Here is a 15,861-nt window from a genome sequence, read left to right as displayed (position 1 = left end):
ACAGCTTGGAAGCCAACCTCACATGCTGTGGGAAAAGGCAGCTTAGATAGAGAATGGACCACCAAGCAAAGGATGCTTGAAGGCCTCACTCAGGGTGGGAGATGTGTGCTGAAAGTAGACTATAGACCGAACATGATGGCCATGTATTACCTGAATTGCAAACCATAACACCCAAAAGGATATATATAGAGAGAGAGTAAAAGGGAATGTGTCTGCCACAGAGGCAGCGGGGTGGGGGGTGGGTGGCGGAAGGGATATTGGGAACATAGGTGGTGGAGAATGGGCACTGGTGGAGAGATGGGTACATACTGTATGTATGACTGAAATGTAATCACAGAAGTGTGTTAAGTCTGTAATTCTGTCTCATGGTGTTTCATTAAAAATTTTTTAAAAATTAAAAAAAAAAGAAAAGGATTTTCTAAAAAAAAACTCTATTCAGGGACCAGGAAATAGAACAGTGCATGGTAGGCATGTGTACAACCAAAGCTTAATTCCCAGCACCACATGGTCCCCTGAGCATCATCAGATGCATCCCCAAAGACCCCTAAGCACTGGAAGGCCCTAGCACAAACGAAGTGACCAAGGTAATTCCCAACATGAAAATAACCAAGCAGCATCTCATTCATTCTTGGGGCCCTGGCATTGAACCACAAACCTAGTTGACTAAGTACCACAGAGGAGGCCCAAGTCACCCGATCATCACTTGGGAACTACAAAAAAAAAATAAAAGGTCTGTCTTGAAAGAAAAAAAAGAGTTACAGACACATCATGGAAAACAACTCTCGAAGACACTGCTACATAAAGGAAATACACATCAGGCCACATGTTGTCTTTTAATATGAAATGTCCAGAACAGGCAAATAAAATATACAAAATATAATCAAAAGAGGGCTGGAGCAATAATACAGCAGATACGGCAGCACTGGCCTTGCTAGTGACTGACCCAGGTTCAATTCCTCGCACCTGTTCCCATAGTTCTGCCAAGTATGTTCCCTAAGGAGAGAGCCCAGAGTAAGCCTTGAGCACCTCACTTGTGGCCTAAAAACAAAACCAAAAAATATATAAAGCTAGAGATGACCAGGGAATAAGAAGAGGAGAAATGAGTGGTAAATGCCAATGAGCGTGGAGTTTTCTGAAATAATAAACTCTAGCACGGTAGCACTGTCCTCCCATTGTCCATCGATTTGCTCGAGTGGGCACCAGTAACACCTCCAGTGTGAGACCTGTTACTGGTTTTGGCATATCAAATACACCACGGGGGAAATTTAAATGTCCAGAGTTACTGGTGATGGTTGACCAACCTTCTGAATAAACGAAAGAAACTAAAGTGGAGACTTGAAAATGGTAAATGTCATAATTTAGGAAGTAAATCTTATTTTTAGATAAATGTAGAGACCACTTTTAGCCTCATGGGTCATGTGCAGACTGCAAGGTAGATTTGGTTTCAACCTGTTTCGGCACAGTTAACAGAAAAGATGGCTTTGGAAATCCTGTAACACGCACACACATGACATACTCCTTAAATGATAACATAGCCAAAGGCAAACGCTCGAAATGCACTGAGCCAGGATTGCCTGGTCTTGGCCCAGGTTCCATCCCTACACCCCATGGTGCCCTCCTGAGTATGTCAGATGGAGCCTCAGAGGGCTCCCCCTCCCCCAGCACCACCAGCTCAGACAATACCACGAAGGCACCTCATCCACCAGCCCCAGCACTGAGTCTCCACCTGTTGTCCAAGTATCGCTGAAAGTGTCCCCCACCCCCCTGAGCACCACAGGAGAGCCCCTTCCCCCCCCCGCAGAAAACAGATGTTTAGCCAGGGTGGAAAACATTATCTGATGGCAATTAAAGTTCTGAAAATAGAAGTCTTAGAGCCTGTCATTAAATTCATAAAGTTACTCTCCTGAAAGTGGACAAAATTTTTAAAAAGGCAGAGGGGGCATAGCAGAGACTGTTATAGAGGACACTACTTTTAAAGATCAGCCTCCCTCACCCCATTTTCCTTCTAAATTAACCTACTCAGGGGCAGGAAGGATAGTGTAGAGGCTGAGGCACTTGCCTTGCATACAGCCAACCCCAGTTTGATTCCGAGCACCACACATGGCCCCCTGAGCACAGCCAGGAACGATCCCTGTGCACATAGCCAGGAGTAAGCCCTGAAGCTGCTGGGTATGACCCAAATCATGGTCCCTAAATTGAACACCAATTTATAAATTTATTCACATTTACTGTTGCATTACCTGGAGATGCTTGCTGAATTAACTCAAACCTGGCTAGGAAGCCTGAAAAGAAAAAAATATTAAATTTTCAATACTTTTGAAGATTACCAGTCTTTCATTAATTGTAAGTTTTAATCTGCTAAACGTCATATTTATATTCTTCACAATCGTAACTGCCACACCCACCCAAGTATTTATATATTTAACTTAGAGTGAGAGTAACTGAATTATAACAAAATAGCATTTCAACTTCTGAAAAGTACTGACAAAAGTGGTACAATATTTTCTCTCTTAAAAACATACTCATAAACGACCTAGAAAGTAGCTCAACTGGCAAAAATCATGCTTTGGATATCTGAAGCTCTGGATATGATCCCTGGAACTTCTGGGACAAGTATATTCCTGGTGACACTTCTAACCACAGCTGGGTGCAGTGCCAATGGTAACCAATATACCCAGCACCACTGGGTGTGACCTTGTCCTCTCCCACCCTCAGCACTAAGCACCACTGGATTTATCCCAGTACCATGAATACGGCCCAGAACCTGCCTCCCCAGAACTTCTGAGGATGGCCCCCAAGTAACAACAACAAAGTGTACTCACAAATCCCTATAAAACTTTTTGCTTTAAAAAATAGTACCCCTTACATGGAAAGTATCATGTCAAGTGAAATGACTCCGAAAGAGAGGGACAGACATAGAAAGATTGCATTCATCTGGGGAACATAAAGTAACAAAATAGGAGACTAACCCCCAAGAGCAGCCGAGATTAGTACCAGGAGGTTTGCTCCATGGCTTGGAGGCCAGCCACACATGCTTGAAGAAAAGGGAGCTCAGAGAAGGGAGCACCAAATAAAGGGTGTTGGGAGGATCCTCCCAGAATGGGAGAAGCATGCTGAAAGTAGACTATGGACCAAACATGACTGCCACTCAATGCCTCTTTTGCAGACCACAACACCCAAAAGGGGAGAGAGAACAAAAGGGAATGAATGCCCTACCTGGGATGGGGGGTGGGGGATGGGGGGTGGGAGGGATACTGGGATCCGTGGAGGTGGGAAATGGGCACCGGTGGAGGGATGGGTACTTGATCATTGTATAATTGAAACCCAAGCACAAAAATTTGTAAGTCTAAAACTGTACCTCATGGTGTCTCACTAATAAAAATTTTTTAAAAAAAGAAAGAAGGAAAGAAAGAGAAAGAAGAAACAAAGAATCCGCAGAGAAAGAAAGTGATAAAATATGCTCATCAGTGTCAGTTGATAGGAAAATAAATACCTTTTCTTTAAAAAAAAAATGGTACCCGAGTTCCACCAGGAGTGATCCCTGAGCAGCCTGGAGTAAGGCCTGAGCACAGCTGGGGGTGGTCCCATAACAATAACAAAAAAAAATTGAAAACATTTTTAAACAATTAGGATAACTTGATGTAATAATATTAATGCATGTTTTAAAGTTAATAAAGTAGATCTTAAATATTCTTGTCACCAAAAAATATGGTGTATATTAGATGTAATGAAGGCATTAGCTAACCATATGGTAGGAATCATTTCGGAAAATATAAATGTACAAAGTGAACATCTCGTACATCTTAAACTTGCACAATATTACATCTCAATTAAATCTCAGTAAGACGCAAGACAATAAAAATAAAACACATTAATGCATGAAGGTGGATTCTTAAACGCCAAGCACTTTAAAGCCAAAATAGCCTATCCTTTTAGTTTTTCCAAGTGGCAAAAAGGAACAGAGCCTTGTCAACCATCACCTAAGTGGTAAAGTTCAGCCCTTGCTTCAAAGCGTTCTATATTGCTAACATCCAGTGAATTCTCGCCACATGCGTCTTCGTCCAGTTTGATGATTAGGCCCACTTTTATGTATGAGGATACTATGTCTCCAGGAGTAATGCACAGTAACTAGAGCAAGATCATACAGCTCAACATTGACTAACTGTAGCTAAACTAAAGCAGTCTGCCCCCAGGGCCTCTGCTCTTCCATATAAGATACTCCAGTGAAAATTTTCACTCTTCCACCAAACAAGTTAATCAGGATGTTTTACAAAATACCCACATTTATTTGCCTGAAGGAATGGAAAAACATACTTCACACGTGCTTTCAATATCAATGAGAAAATAAATCACTAGAAGAGCTATTCTCGTGTTCTTTTAAAGCATCAGTCCAGACCTGAAGTCAGCATTTGGAAATTTTAAAGATATGGTCCTAATTCTTCTAGTAGCTGCTAAATTTCTTTAGGAGTTAGAGAAACTTGAAGAAAACTGCATTCTTACAGAGGTAAGAGATATTTAACCTTTGTGCTTCTTAAGATACCATCACAAAGGATCATAAGGCTATATAAGTACATTCTTATGAAACATCCAAGAATAAGCAAATCAATAGACAGAAATATTAGTAGTTTCCTAGGGCTGGAAGGGATGAGAAATAACGGGAACATTGTTCTTTTCGGTTGCAATGAAAAGGTATTACATTTGACTATGATAATGATTATACAACTCTGTAACTATACAAAAAAATAATTATGATAAATAATCAGAAATGCACATCCAGAAAACCTCATCTATATCTACAAAATGGTCTGTAACACAATTAAAAACATTTTATGAACACTCAAGTTTCAAATATGCTTTAGTCCCCCAAGTACAAATATGGATCAAATATGAAAATATCTGGGTGAGGGGTATGAATAAGCAGTCTAGCATATGCCTTGAAGTTGTCAAGGGCTGGGCTTCAATTCCCAGTAAGCACATACATACACACACACCTTCAAACATGGAACCATCACAACTTGGAAACAGAGTTTCTGTTTCAATGAATAATAACACAGAACAGTGGATTCTTCTTTTTTTTTTCTCTTTCTTGTTTTGGGTCACACCCAGCGATGCCACAGGGGTTTCTCCTTGCTTTGCACTCAGGAATCACTACTGGCAGTGCTCGGGGGACCATATGGGATACTGGGAATTGAACCTGGGTCGGCCGCGTGCAAGGCAAATGCCCTACCCACTGTGGTATTGTTCCAGCCCCAGAACAGTGGATTCTTTTAGAAAGTACCTACTTTCTAAATTTTCGACTACGGTTCCAGGGTCAATTGCCTTTTCAAATATCTGCAGGAGAAAATAAATTTTCAGTGTTATTAATATATAGAAAGTAAGTATAGATTATGCTCTTCTGAATATTTAACATTTAAAATTCAGTCACATAATACCTCAGGACAGAACAAGAGTAAATGTAACAAGTATAGAGCTAAAAGTTCAACATATGACAATATTATACTTTTGTATATTAACATCTTATGACTATATATGTCATGTGATGAATATTAACACAATTCCAAGGACAAGAAAAATCTGAGTTAATGGAATATACCTAGTTACACAAAATATCATCAACTTTACCTAGTCTTAGAACCTCTTGTTAAAAGATTTGCTGACATCAATCTCGGAGTCTTATTTGAGTACCTAAAAAATACCTTGCATATTATAGTCATATTAAAAGTTATTGGAATGTTATCGAAATGAAGCTTATTGAACTTCTAAAGGAATATAAATATTTTATGAATAATACAAAAGAAACACTACATATTAGTGCAGACATCCCCCACTATTTGAAAATTAAAATGTTGTTCTGAAATCCTCTGCAAGTTGAAGTGACATAAAACAAAGAAGCAATTACCCTTAATTTATGTGGAATCATTTCTGAGCATTGCCAGAAATCCCCTCCAAACAACTGCAAAATCATGACAAATAACACATAAAACTAAACATAATACCAACACTTACACAGTCAACGCAGAAACCGTATGATAAATACACAGCCTGTATAAAGTCCTATCAAGAAAGGAGTCTGATGGTTCCACCTTCACAGCTTGTGATACTGGCTGCCTCTAGAACTACTTTTTTTTTTGTCATAAAAGTGAAATTTTTCTTCCCAGTCTTAGTGTTTGCAAAAACATGTGTTATGTAGGTCCTTCATAAAAATGAATTCGCATAACTGAAACTTTCCAAGAGCAAAGGGACACTTGGAGCGGCACTCCCAAAGAATCTAAACACATCTAAAAGATAATCTCTTAAATTGAAAGTGCATCAAAAAGTACAAGGAAAATAATGCGATACCTGTCTAGCTAGATTTCTTGCCAAGTATGCATATTTTGTCCTAGAGATTAAAGAGCCTGGGACAAGACCCAAATTAAATGCATATGATGCCCTTCTCCCTGAACTTTAGAACAAAGAAACAAAAGTTTTCAGTGGAGTTTGACTTCTAGCATTAAAGGTCTCATTTAAATGGCCTTTCATCTTAAGCATGGTTAAAATCTACCTTTGCTCCAAAGCCAGATCTTCTCTCATTACAAAAATAAATATTGTCCCCTATTATCAATTTATTCCTTAACAACTTACCTTATCTGGCAAGTGTGGGCAAGGTTAGTTTTCTTCTATTTTATGGCAGTAATTTCATCCCCTCATGTCTAAAGATTTCCTCAAATGTGATCAACATGAACTGTTCAAACACAAAGGCTCACACATTTTTTTAAATTTATTGTTTATCTAACTGCCTTAGAACATTCAATTCTGAATTACAAAGAAGGTCTAAGGAGGAGAAAATAGTCTCATTACATGCTACAACTATTCGCCTCTAAAGAACAGAATTAAAGAAGTCTGGAGCTAACTGAAAGGAAGCTACAACCCAAATAGCTTACACAAGAGGGCAATTTTTCTCATTTTAAAATGATTTACTCAGTTGAATTTTGCGTAATCAGAATTGGTCCATGTTATGTGTTATGTGTAACTCATCATTTTAAAGGCATAGATTTGAAAGAGGCAGGTAGCAGAGTCTACAGCGATTTGGGGACTCACTCTTCCTTTTTACTTTTTTTTATTTTATTTTTTTTGCGTTTTGGGTCACACCCGGTGATGCTGGGCGGGGGGGGAGTCACTCCTGGCTCATGCACTCAGGAATTACTCCTGGCAGTGCTCGGGGGACCATATGGGATGCTGGGAATCGAACCTGGGTCGGCCATGTTGGCTGCGTGCAAGGCAAACGCCCTACCCGCTGTGCTATCGCTCCAGCCCCTCACTCTTCCTTTTTACAAATAAAATAGTGGACTACATGATCTATAAGGTCATTAACATTCTGTGATCCTATGATTTTCATTCATTGGGCATCTTATTAAAAAAAATGTTTTCAAGTCCAGAAATAAAATGGTAATAAATCCAATTGAAAATCAGGGGGTGAGGTGAGATTTTCACCATCTACTTTTTTTATCACCACCAACATCCAAATGGTAGCAGCATATACTTTTGACAGAATATTCCAAGGAACCATCTTCATTTATTTCTCTATCACTTCCATTTGATAGATCTTTTAAATTCTTAAACCATAATTTATTGAAACATTGTATATAGTCCAAGCCCTTTCAAAGGTTAATCCCCACCTCTTCTCACAATCTCCAGTTAAAAAGACAGACTGGGGACTGAGAGTCAGCCCCAAATTCAATCCTGACACCACATGGTCATCACCACCAGAAGCAACCCCCAAGCACCAAGCGGAGAGTAATCCCTGAACACCCAGGTATTACCCACAAATTGAAATAAAAACAGATAGGACATTTTCTGGGTATTGTCACAGGGTTTTAGAAGCTAAGTGCCTCTCCCTGGAACATGACCAGTCATCCCCTTCAGAAAAGAACTACCTCAGCGGTAATTTGGGGTAAAATCATTAAACTTAAGACTAATAAAATTCAATTTTCAAATTTAAAATACAAATTTCAAAGAATGATCAGCAATTGCATAGGAGGAAAATTACCACTCTAAAGTAAGAAGGCTGTTAACACTTCGGCTTTCTCAATCACAACCATATTGATTAGGAGAGAATCTATGGACCAAAGATCTAGTACAGAGATTAAGATACTTGCCTTGCATCCTTGGCATTCCCTGGTTCAACTTCTCAAAGGAGCACAGAACCAGGAGTGAGTCCTGAACAACACTGGGTGTGGTTCATTTTTTTAAAATAAAAAATGGAATCTAGCATATTGCTAAACCTAAATAAGGAGACCCAGTAATCTGAAGAGCTTTCTTGTTCTGCCACACAATTTCAGATGAAGAACTGAACTAAGTTTGCTCATTATTTTTCTAAAAGTGAACCTAAGATGTTTGTTTCCAAAGTCTGCTCTTTTACTAATGATTCCTGTCATAAATGTGATGCAACTGCTTTTAACACCTCCAAAAGCATTCAGAAAACGCTCTCTGCTCCAGTTAAAAAAATACCATGGGAATCCCAAGAATAGAAAATCATCCACCAGGGTATTTCGTACTAGATTGACAGAAACTGGCTCAGACCTAGGTGAAAGACAAATTCTCCAGCAGCAGTTCTGCACTTTGCTGAGATGCCTACAAGTAAGTTTTTAAAAGGAAGTTTACTAAACAGCTCTGCAAAGAACTGTTTTCGTGGCGGAACCATGAAAAGATCTTCAGACAGCAAAATCATAATGTCTCTACTTAGCAAAGAGGGGAAAAAATCCAGATCACCTTTTCAAATCTCATGCACTGATGAATCGTAATGGGGAAGACGGGAGAGAAGTAGTCAGTCTCCAGGTACTGATTCAGGATGTAGACCCCGAGGTACACAAACTGCTTGCTAGGAAGGAAAACTCCGGGGCAAGAAATCTTGAAAGGAAAAGGAAGGGGGGGGGGATAATAACAAAACAGAGTTTGTTTGCGTTCTATTCTTTGCTCTTAATCACTCACCCCCAAGGCCAAATACACACACACAGACACACACGCACCACGCCCCTTCACCTGTACTTTCCAAGGCCAAACACACACACACACACACACACACACCCCACACACCCCTTCACCTGTACTTTCCAAGGCCAAATACACACACACACACACACCCCACACACCCCTTCACCTGTACTTCCCAAGGCCAAACACACACACACATACACACACACACCCCACACCTCTTCACCTGTACTTCCCAAGGCCAAACACACACACACATACACACAAACACTCCACACACCCCTTCACCTGTACTTTCCAAGGCCAAATACACACACGCACCCCACACACCCCTTCACCTGTAGTTTCCAAGGTCAAATACACACACACAGACACAGACACACACACACAGCCCACACACACCCCTTCACCTGTACTTTCCAAGGCCAAACACACCCACACACACACACACACACCCCTTCACCTGTAGTTTCCAAGGCCAAACACACACACACACACACCCCACACACCCGTTCACCTGTGCTTTCCAAGGCCAAACACACACACACACACACACACACCCCTTCACCTGTACTTCCCAAGGCCAAACACACACACATACACACACACACTCCACACACCCCTTCACCTGTACTTCCCAAGGCCAAACACACACACACATACACACACACACACCCCACACCCCTTCACCTGTACTTCCCAAGGCCAAACACACACACACACATACACACACACACTCCACACACCCCTTCACCTGTACTTTCCAAGGCCAAATACACACACGCACCCCACACACCCCTTCACCTGTAGTTTCCAAGGTCAAATACACACACACAGACACAGACACACACACAGCCCACACACACCCCTTCACCTGTACTTTCCAAGGCCAAACACACCCACACACACACACACACACCCCTTCACCTGTAGTTTCCAAGGCCAAACACACACACACACACACCCCACACACCCGTTCACCTGTGCTTTCCAAGGCCAAACACACACACACACACACACACACACCCCTTCACCTGTAGTTTCCAAGGCCAAACACACACACACACACACCCCACACACCCGTTCACCTGTGCTTTCCAAGGCCAAACACACACACACACACACACACACACCCCTTCACCTGTACTTCCCAAGGCCAAACACACACACATACACACACACTCCACACACCCCTTCACCTGTACTTCCCAAGGCCAAACACACACACACATACACACACACACACCCCACACCCCTTCACCTGTACTTCCCAAGGCCAAACACACACACACACATACACACACACACTCCACACACCCCTTCACCTGTACTTTCCAAGGCCAAATACACACACGCACCCCACACACCCCTTCACCTGTAGTTTCCAAGGTCAAATACACACACACAGACACAGACACACACACAGCCCACACACACCCCTTCACCTGTACTTTCCAAGGCCAAACACACCCACCCACACACACACACACACACCCTTTCGCCTGTACTTTCCAAGGCCACACACAGACACACACACAGCCCACACACACCCCTTCGCCTGTACTTCCCAAGGCCAAACACACACACACATACACACACACACACCCCACACCCCTTCACCTGTACTTTCCAAAGCCAAACACACACACACACACCTTCACCTGTACTTTTTAAGGCCAAACACACACACACACACACACACACACACATACACACACCCCTTCACCTGTAGTTTCCGAGGTCAAATACACACACAGGCACATACACACACACACATACACACACACCTTCACCTGTAGTTTCCAAAGCCAAACACACACACACACACACCCCACACACCCCTTCACCTGTAGTTTCCGAGGTCAAATACACACACAGGCACACACACACACATACACACACACCTTCACCTGTACTTTCCAAGGCCAAATACACACACACCCCACACCCCTTCACCTGTACTTTCCAAGGCCACACACAGACACACACACACACACACAGGCCTCCCGACTCCTGCGTCCCGAGACAACCCCCACCCACTTTCCCTTTCACGAACCTCCGTTCGCGACCCACCGCACCCCGCTCCCAGCCCCGCCCCGCCCCGGGCACCCCGGCTCCTCGCGGGCGGGCGGGCGCGCGCCAGTGTCGGACGCGTCCCCGGCGCCTCCCCCGCCCGCCCCGCGGAAGCGGAAGCGGCCGAGGCCCGGGACGCGGCTCCGCGGGCCGGGGGTCCAGCGCGGGAGGGCGCCGCGATGCCGAGTCCCCGGAGGGCCGCGGAGGGCCGCCCGCTGGGCGCGGCGCTGGCGGGCGGCGGCGGCGGCGGCGGGGGCGTCCCCGGCAGCCCGGCCCGCGGCGGCGGCCGGTTCGAGTTCCAGGCCCTGCTGGGCGGCCGCGTCCCCGGCGGGGACCCCGGCTGCGCCCGGCCGCGCCCGGCCGAGAGCCCCGCGCGCCGCCGCCGCGGCTCCTTCCCCGCGGCCAGCCCCGGCCCCGGCCCCGCGCCCGCGCCCGCCGCGCCCGCGCCCGCCGGGGACCGCCGCGCCCCGCACCCGCGCCCGTCCTGCCTGGACATCGCCCTGCGCGCGCTGCTGGCCGTGGACCTGGGGCTCTCCAAGCGGCTGGGCGTGTGCGCCGCCGAGGGCTCGGCCTGGGGCAGCGCCCGGCCCCTGATGAAGCTGCTGGAGGTCTCGGGCCACGGCGTGCCCTGGCTGCTGGGCACCGGCTACTGCCTGGCCCGGAGCCGCAGCTCGGCCGGCCGCGAGGTGCTCACCAACCTGCTCTTCGCCCTGCTGCTGGACCTGCTGCTGGTGGGCCTGCTCAAGGCGCTGGTCCGCCGCCGCCGGCCCGCCCACAACCAGATGGACATGTTCCTGGCCGTCTCCGTGGACAAGTTCTCCTTCCCCTCGGGCCACGCCACCCGGGCCGCCCTGGTGGCCCGCTTCGTCCTGAACCACCTGGTGCTGGCCGTCCCGCTGCGGGTGCTGGTGGTGCTCTGGGCGCTCGTCCTGGGCCTCTCCAGGGTCATGCTGGGCCGGCACAACGTCAGCGACGTGGCCTTCGGCTTCTTGCTGGGCTACATGACCTACAGCATCGTGGACCACTGCTGGCTCTCGCCGCAGAATGCTGCGGTCCTCTTCGCCTTCTGGAGCCAGGAGTGACCCGGCTCCTTCCGGATGGCCCCGGGGGGTGATGCTGGCACGAACCAGCATCCTTCTAGCTCGCCTCTCTCTCTCTCTTAAGACATTCCAAGCCCAGTTTGGATTGGGATTGGGGGTGTCAGACCTCCTTGGGAAAAAAGAACCTTTATTGTATGCCATTGATATTCTTTGTCTATCTCCATGAGACTGCAACGAAGGGTTTTTAATAGTTGACATCAGTAAAAAAAAAAAAAAAAAAAACCCTTTACTGTATCCCATTGATATTCTTTGACGGTCTATCTCCATGAGACTGCAACGAAGCCAAGCTGGGGTGATTACAACCTTGATGGTTTTTAATAGTTGACATCAGTTAAAAAAAAAAAAAAGCCTTTATTGTATCCCATTGATATTCTTTGACTGTCTGTCTCCATGAGACTGCAACGAAGCCAAGCTGGGGTGATTACAACCTTGATGGTTTTTAATAGTTGACATCAGTAAAATCTGTGTGGTGGTAACCCCATCCGCATATCGCTTGTAATTTAAACTTTGAGAAAACATTAAGTATACATGCAGATGAACCACTTATCAATCCTACTCTTTTTCCTGAAGTACATTTAAACAATATTTTAAGCGGCTAAGGCAAATGTTTCTCTGGTGTATTCCCTGAAGACTTGTTGCTACGTTTGGGCAGATTTCTTCTTAATCCCGGTTTTCTTGGTAAGCTTACGCACTTTATTGTCTTTCCCGTCTTTGCAGATTGGGTAGTAAGAACAGAGATGATAGTATATGCTTTTCTTTCCTTACTTCTTCAAAAGAAGTATTTAAAATACTTATTTCCCATTTCTTTCTACTACACACTTTCAGAGTTCAGAAACCCAAGTCAAGAACTTAAAGAAGCACTTAAAGACCGGGCTTATCTACAGAGGAAAGGATGGGACTGTGGCCTCATGTCTAATTCTGGTAACTAATAGTTGGCTTGACACGACAGAAAAGCCAAGTCACTAGGGAAGTGAGAGAAATGGAAAGCTTGAGAGTCATAAAACTGATCCCTTGTATCAATGGACCAGCAGAGAAGAAGGGGTCCCTATTGTCTGTCAGATCACTGCTGAATAAAGAGTGCTTTCTCTTTGATATGGAAAAATACCCTAGATCTTTGCAGTGTCAGCTTTCTTATGCATTCCAAGAGGATGCCGCTATATTTTAATGGCTTCTCTTACAGAGTTCCATTCCCCTATATAGAGCAAACTTATAGTAACAGTACTTACGGTGTGCCTGCTGACACCTAGGTCCAAGATATAACTAGCTCATAAACTTTTATTTAAAGTCCCGTTACCTTTAAATAAGCTAATGGACCCTCTCCAAATCAAGACGAAAGATTACAAATGCAGAGTAGAGGGACATTATTCTTTGAGCCAACACAGTGTACTGCTCACAATTCTTTGATGAGGGAACAACGAAAAGGGCATAGGATTTAAATGCTGTTCTACCTGAAAATAAGAACCTTTAAGTTACCTTTAGAACTGGTGTCTTCAGATATGTTAATGACCAGTGATTTTGTTTCTAAATGTAGGATTATGAATATGGAGAATGATTATCCTGAGGGTTCTTAATGGGTGGATGCATGAATTTTCTATGGATGAGAGGCACATGGAAAGAGGAATGGCTGTTCTACAAAATAAAATTAGTAAAATTAAATAAAATGAGATTATTTATTTAATCCTGAACACAGACTACCTCTTCACTTACTGATCACACCAAACTGTGACATCTATGCAGTTTAACCTTAGAGAGATTCTTTATTTTAATTAGAACAAATTCAGTCCAGGTATTTGAAAGCAGTGGCATTGCCTCATGCAGGGTTGAAAAGTCTGAACATTGGGGGCACTGGAATTTCCTGTTTTATCTGATGCTGTCTGAGCTTCTTGACTTTTAAATACCTTAAAGCACAGATCAATTTACCAAATGTTTGGGGGACATTCGAAATACCATAGAGTAGAAAATTTATTTTGCTGTAAATTTCATTGTGCATTAAGGAATGCCTTTGAAAATCCAAATAAAACTACCAGTGGTGTTGAATAAAGTGAGTTGATCGTTTCTGCCTTGATGAAGAGAATGATTTATTACTTAGGGATGAAACCACGCAGTTCTGATACAGCACAACTAATCGAATCTGGCTCTTTGTTGGCAGCTAAGTGGGGGCAATCCAAGAAACATTGATTATCTTCGTTTCTAAGCTACATGTATGATTGAAGCCACAGCATTCATTACATGTACTGAAACTAACCAGACTTTCCTTTGGCCAATACGTTTTGGCAATGCACACTTCACCAAGTCCGGTAGGGAACCCCCTATGGTTTGAAGGCAAGTCTACCTAACAGGCTATCAGTAACTACAGTTGGAAGGGTTAGAGAATGGAAGTGGAGTAAGAGAAAGCACTGCCTGCAATTGGAACAATGTGTTACTCTGCCACAGCACCTCATTTCAGCAGGACTTGGTAGGTGATTGTTGATTAGTAGATCAGTCAATTTCCCTTTTGGAGTTAGCAAGCCGGAGCCATTGCTAGTTGGGAAATAGCTTAGAAAATGATTGATTGTGAACCAATCATTTTCAATTGATTAGTTGGTTCACAATCAATCATTTTCTAAGGGTGGCAAATAATCAGGAACAAACGATGGCTTTTTGAAATTAAATTCTCCCTGAATCATCTAAAGGAGAGGTTATTGAATTCACAGATCTTAATCTTAGAAAAGAAAAGCCTTATTAGATGTAAGGTGGGGTTATTTTCAGAGAGCAGAGAGTAAACGCTAAGAAACATCCACTTTTAGAGGTGAAAGGTGGAAGGGCTTGAACTGACTTCAATCAGGGAAGACCACGGTTGTGAATCTCGGAGATAGAGGTAGAATTTGTGCTAAAAGATGAAGACCCCAGGGCCTTGGGAGGGGCCTGAGAGGATACAGCGGGTAAGGCCCTACCTTTGCACGCGTCCAACGGGGTTCCATCCCTGATACCCCTTGGAGTTCCCCAGGACAGCCAGGCGTGATTCCTGAGCAACGCTGGGCATGGCCCCAAAACAAAGAATCAAACAAAACCCTGGGAAAGTCTGACTCGGAGGAGAGGACCCCGCTGATCGCTCTTACCGCCCGGATCTGCAGCTCCACCACCACCTCCAGAGGCATCGTTGTTCCCTGCGTGGGCAAAAGGACTGAAATGAAATGATCCTCTGGTCCAGCACCTTGCTTCAGCGTCAGTCCCTCGGGCAAATATTCCCAGCGGCTTCCCCTGGCCCCTCGGGCCTCCTGGTCCCCATCCGTCCCACCCCCACCCCAGCCAGGTCCCTCCCACCCAGAAGACCCCCACACTAACACGAGCCTGACTCCAAGCTTCCAGAAGTCGGAAGCGTCGCGTTGCCCTGGACACTCCAACGCGCCAGCTTCCATGCAGAACTCTGGGCGGTGTCCAGAGTGTCCAGGCTGGGCGCCGCCTGGGACCTGGCCACACCCCGCGCGCTGGCTGCGGGGCGCTGCGAGGGGTCTCGGTTTCCTCTTCGCCTGCCTTTTCCTTCTGCTCTCTTGCAGGTCCTCTGGTCTATAAGCTGTTTCACAGGGCCCCTTCTCAAAGTGGCATGCGCGTAGGTGTCCTTAAGAAAACGCCACCCACGGTTCAAAGCTCATCAAATCCCAAGCCCAGGAATTTTGGTCATGATGCCAATGAAAATAGTGTGTGGGGCGTGGGGAGGGGGAGTGGGTGGGGGGGTAGG

At 44.9% G+C, this 15,861-nt stretch overlaps 2 protein-coding genes across 5 annotated transcripts in view; one reads left to right on the top strand and one right to left on the bottom strand.

The window, feature by feature from the left end:
- The window catches only part of SPATA6L (spermatogenesis associated 6 like), a 65,179-nt gene extending 49,789 nt beyond the window's left edge, over positions 1-15,390 (bottom strand). For 2 of the 4 annotated variants that reach the window (XM_056106883.1, XM_056106885.1), the window contains exons 1-4: positions 15,242-15,390; positions 8,749-8,886; positions 5,283-5,331; positions 2,241-2,282 (exon numbers count right to left, since the gene is read on the bottom strand). In XM_056106883.1, coding sequence (XP_055962858.1) covers positions 2,241-2,282; positions 5,283-5,331; positions 8,749-8,886; positions 15,242-15,280 — 268 coding nt within the window. In that variant the 5' untranslated portion in view covers positions 15,281-15,390. Of the gene's footprint in view, positions 1-2,240; positions 2,283-5,282; positions 5,332-8,748; positions 8,887-11,026; positions 11,097-15,241 lie in introns of those variants that run through there. The other 2 variants (XM_056106884.1, XM_056106886.1) reach the window with 2 other exon arrangements.
- On the top strand, positions 11,223-14,197 carry PLPP6 (phospholipid phosphatase 6). Its single transcript, XM_056106887.1, has one exon. The coding sequence runs from the start codon at positions 11,223-11,225 to the stop codon at positions 12,123-12,125; it is 903 nt and encodes a 300-aa protein (XP_055962862.1). The 3' UTR covers positions 12,126-14,197.
- Positions 15,391-15,861: the final 471 nt, after the last annotated feature.

This window comes from Sorex fumeus, unplaced genomic scaffold, assembly GCF_029834395.1.
Source record: "Sorex fumeus unplaced genomic scaffold, SorFum_2.1 ptg000149l, whole genome shotgun sequence".
NCBI classification, from domain to species: Eukaryota; Metazoa; Chordata; class Mammalia; order Eulipotyphla; family Soricidae; genus Sorex; species Sorex fumeus.
Note: the sequence above shows the minus strand (reverse complement) of the source record. Positions and strands in the feature narration are given on the sequence as shown.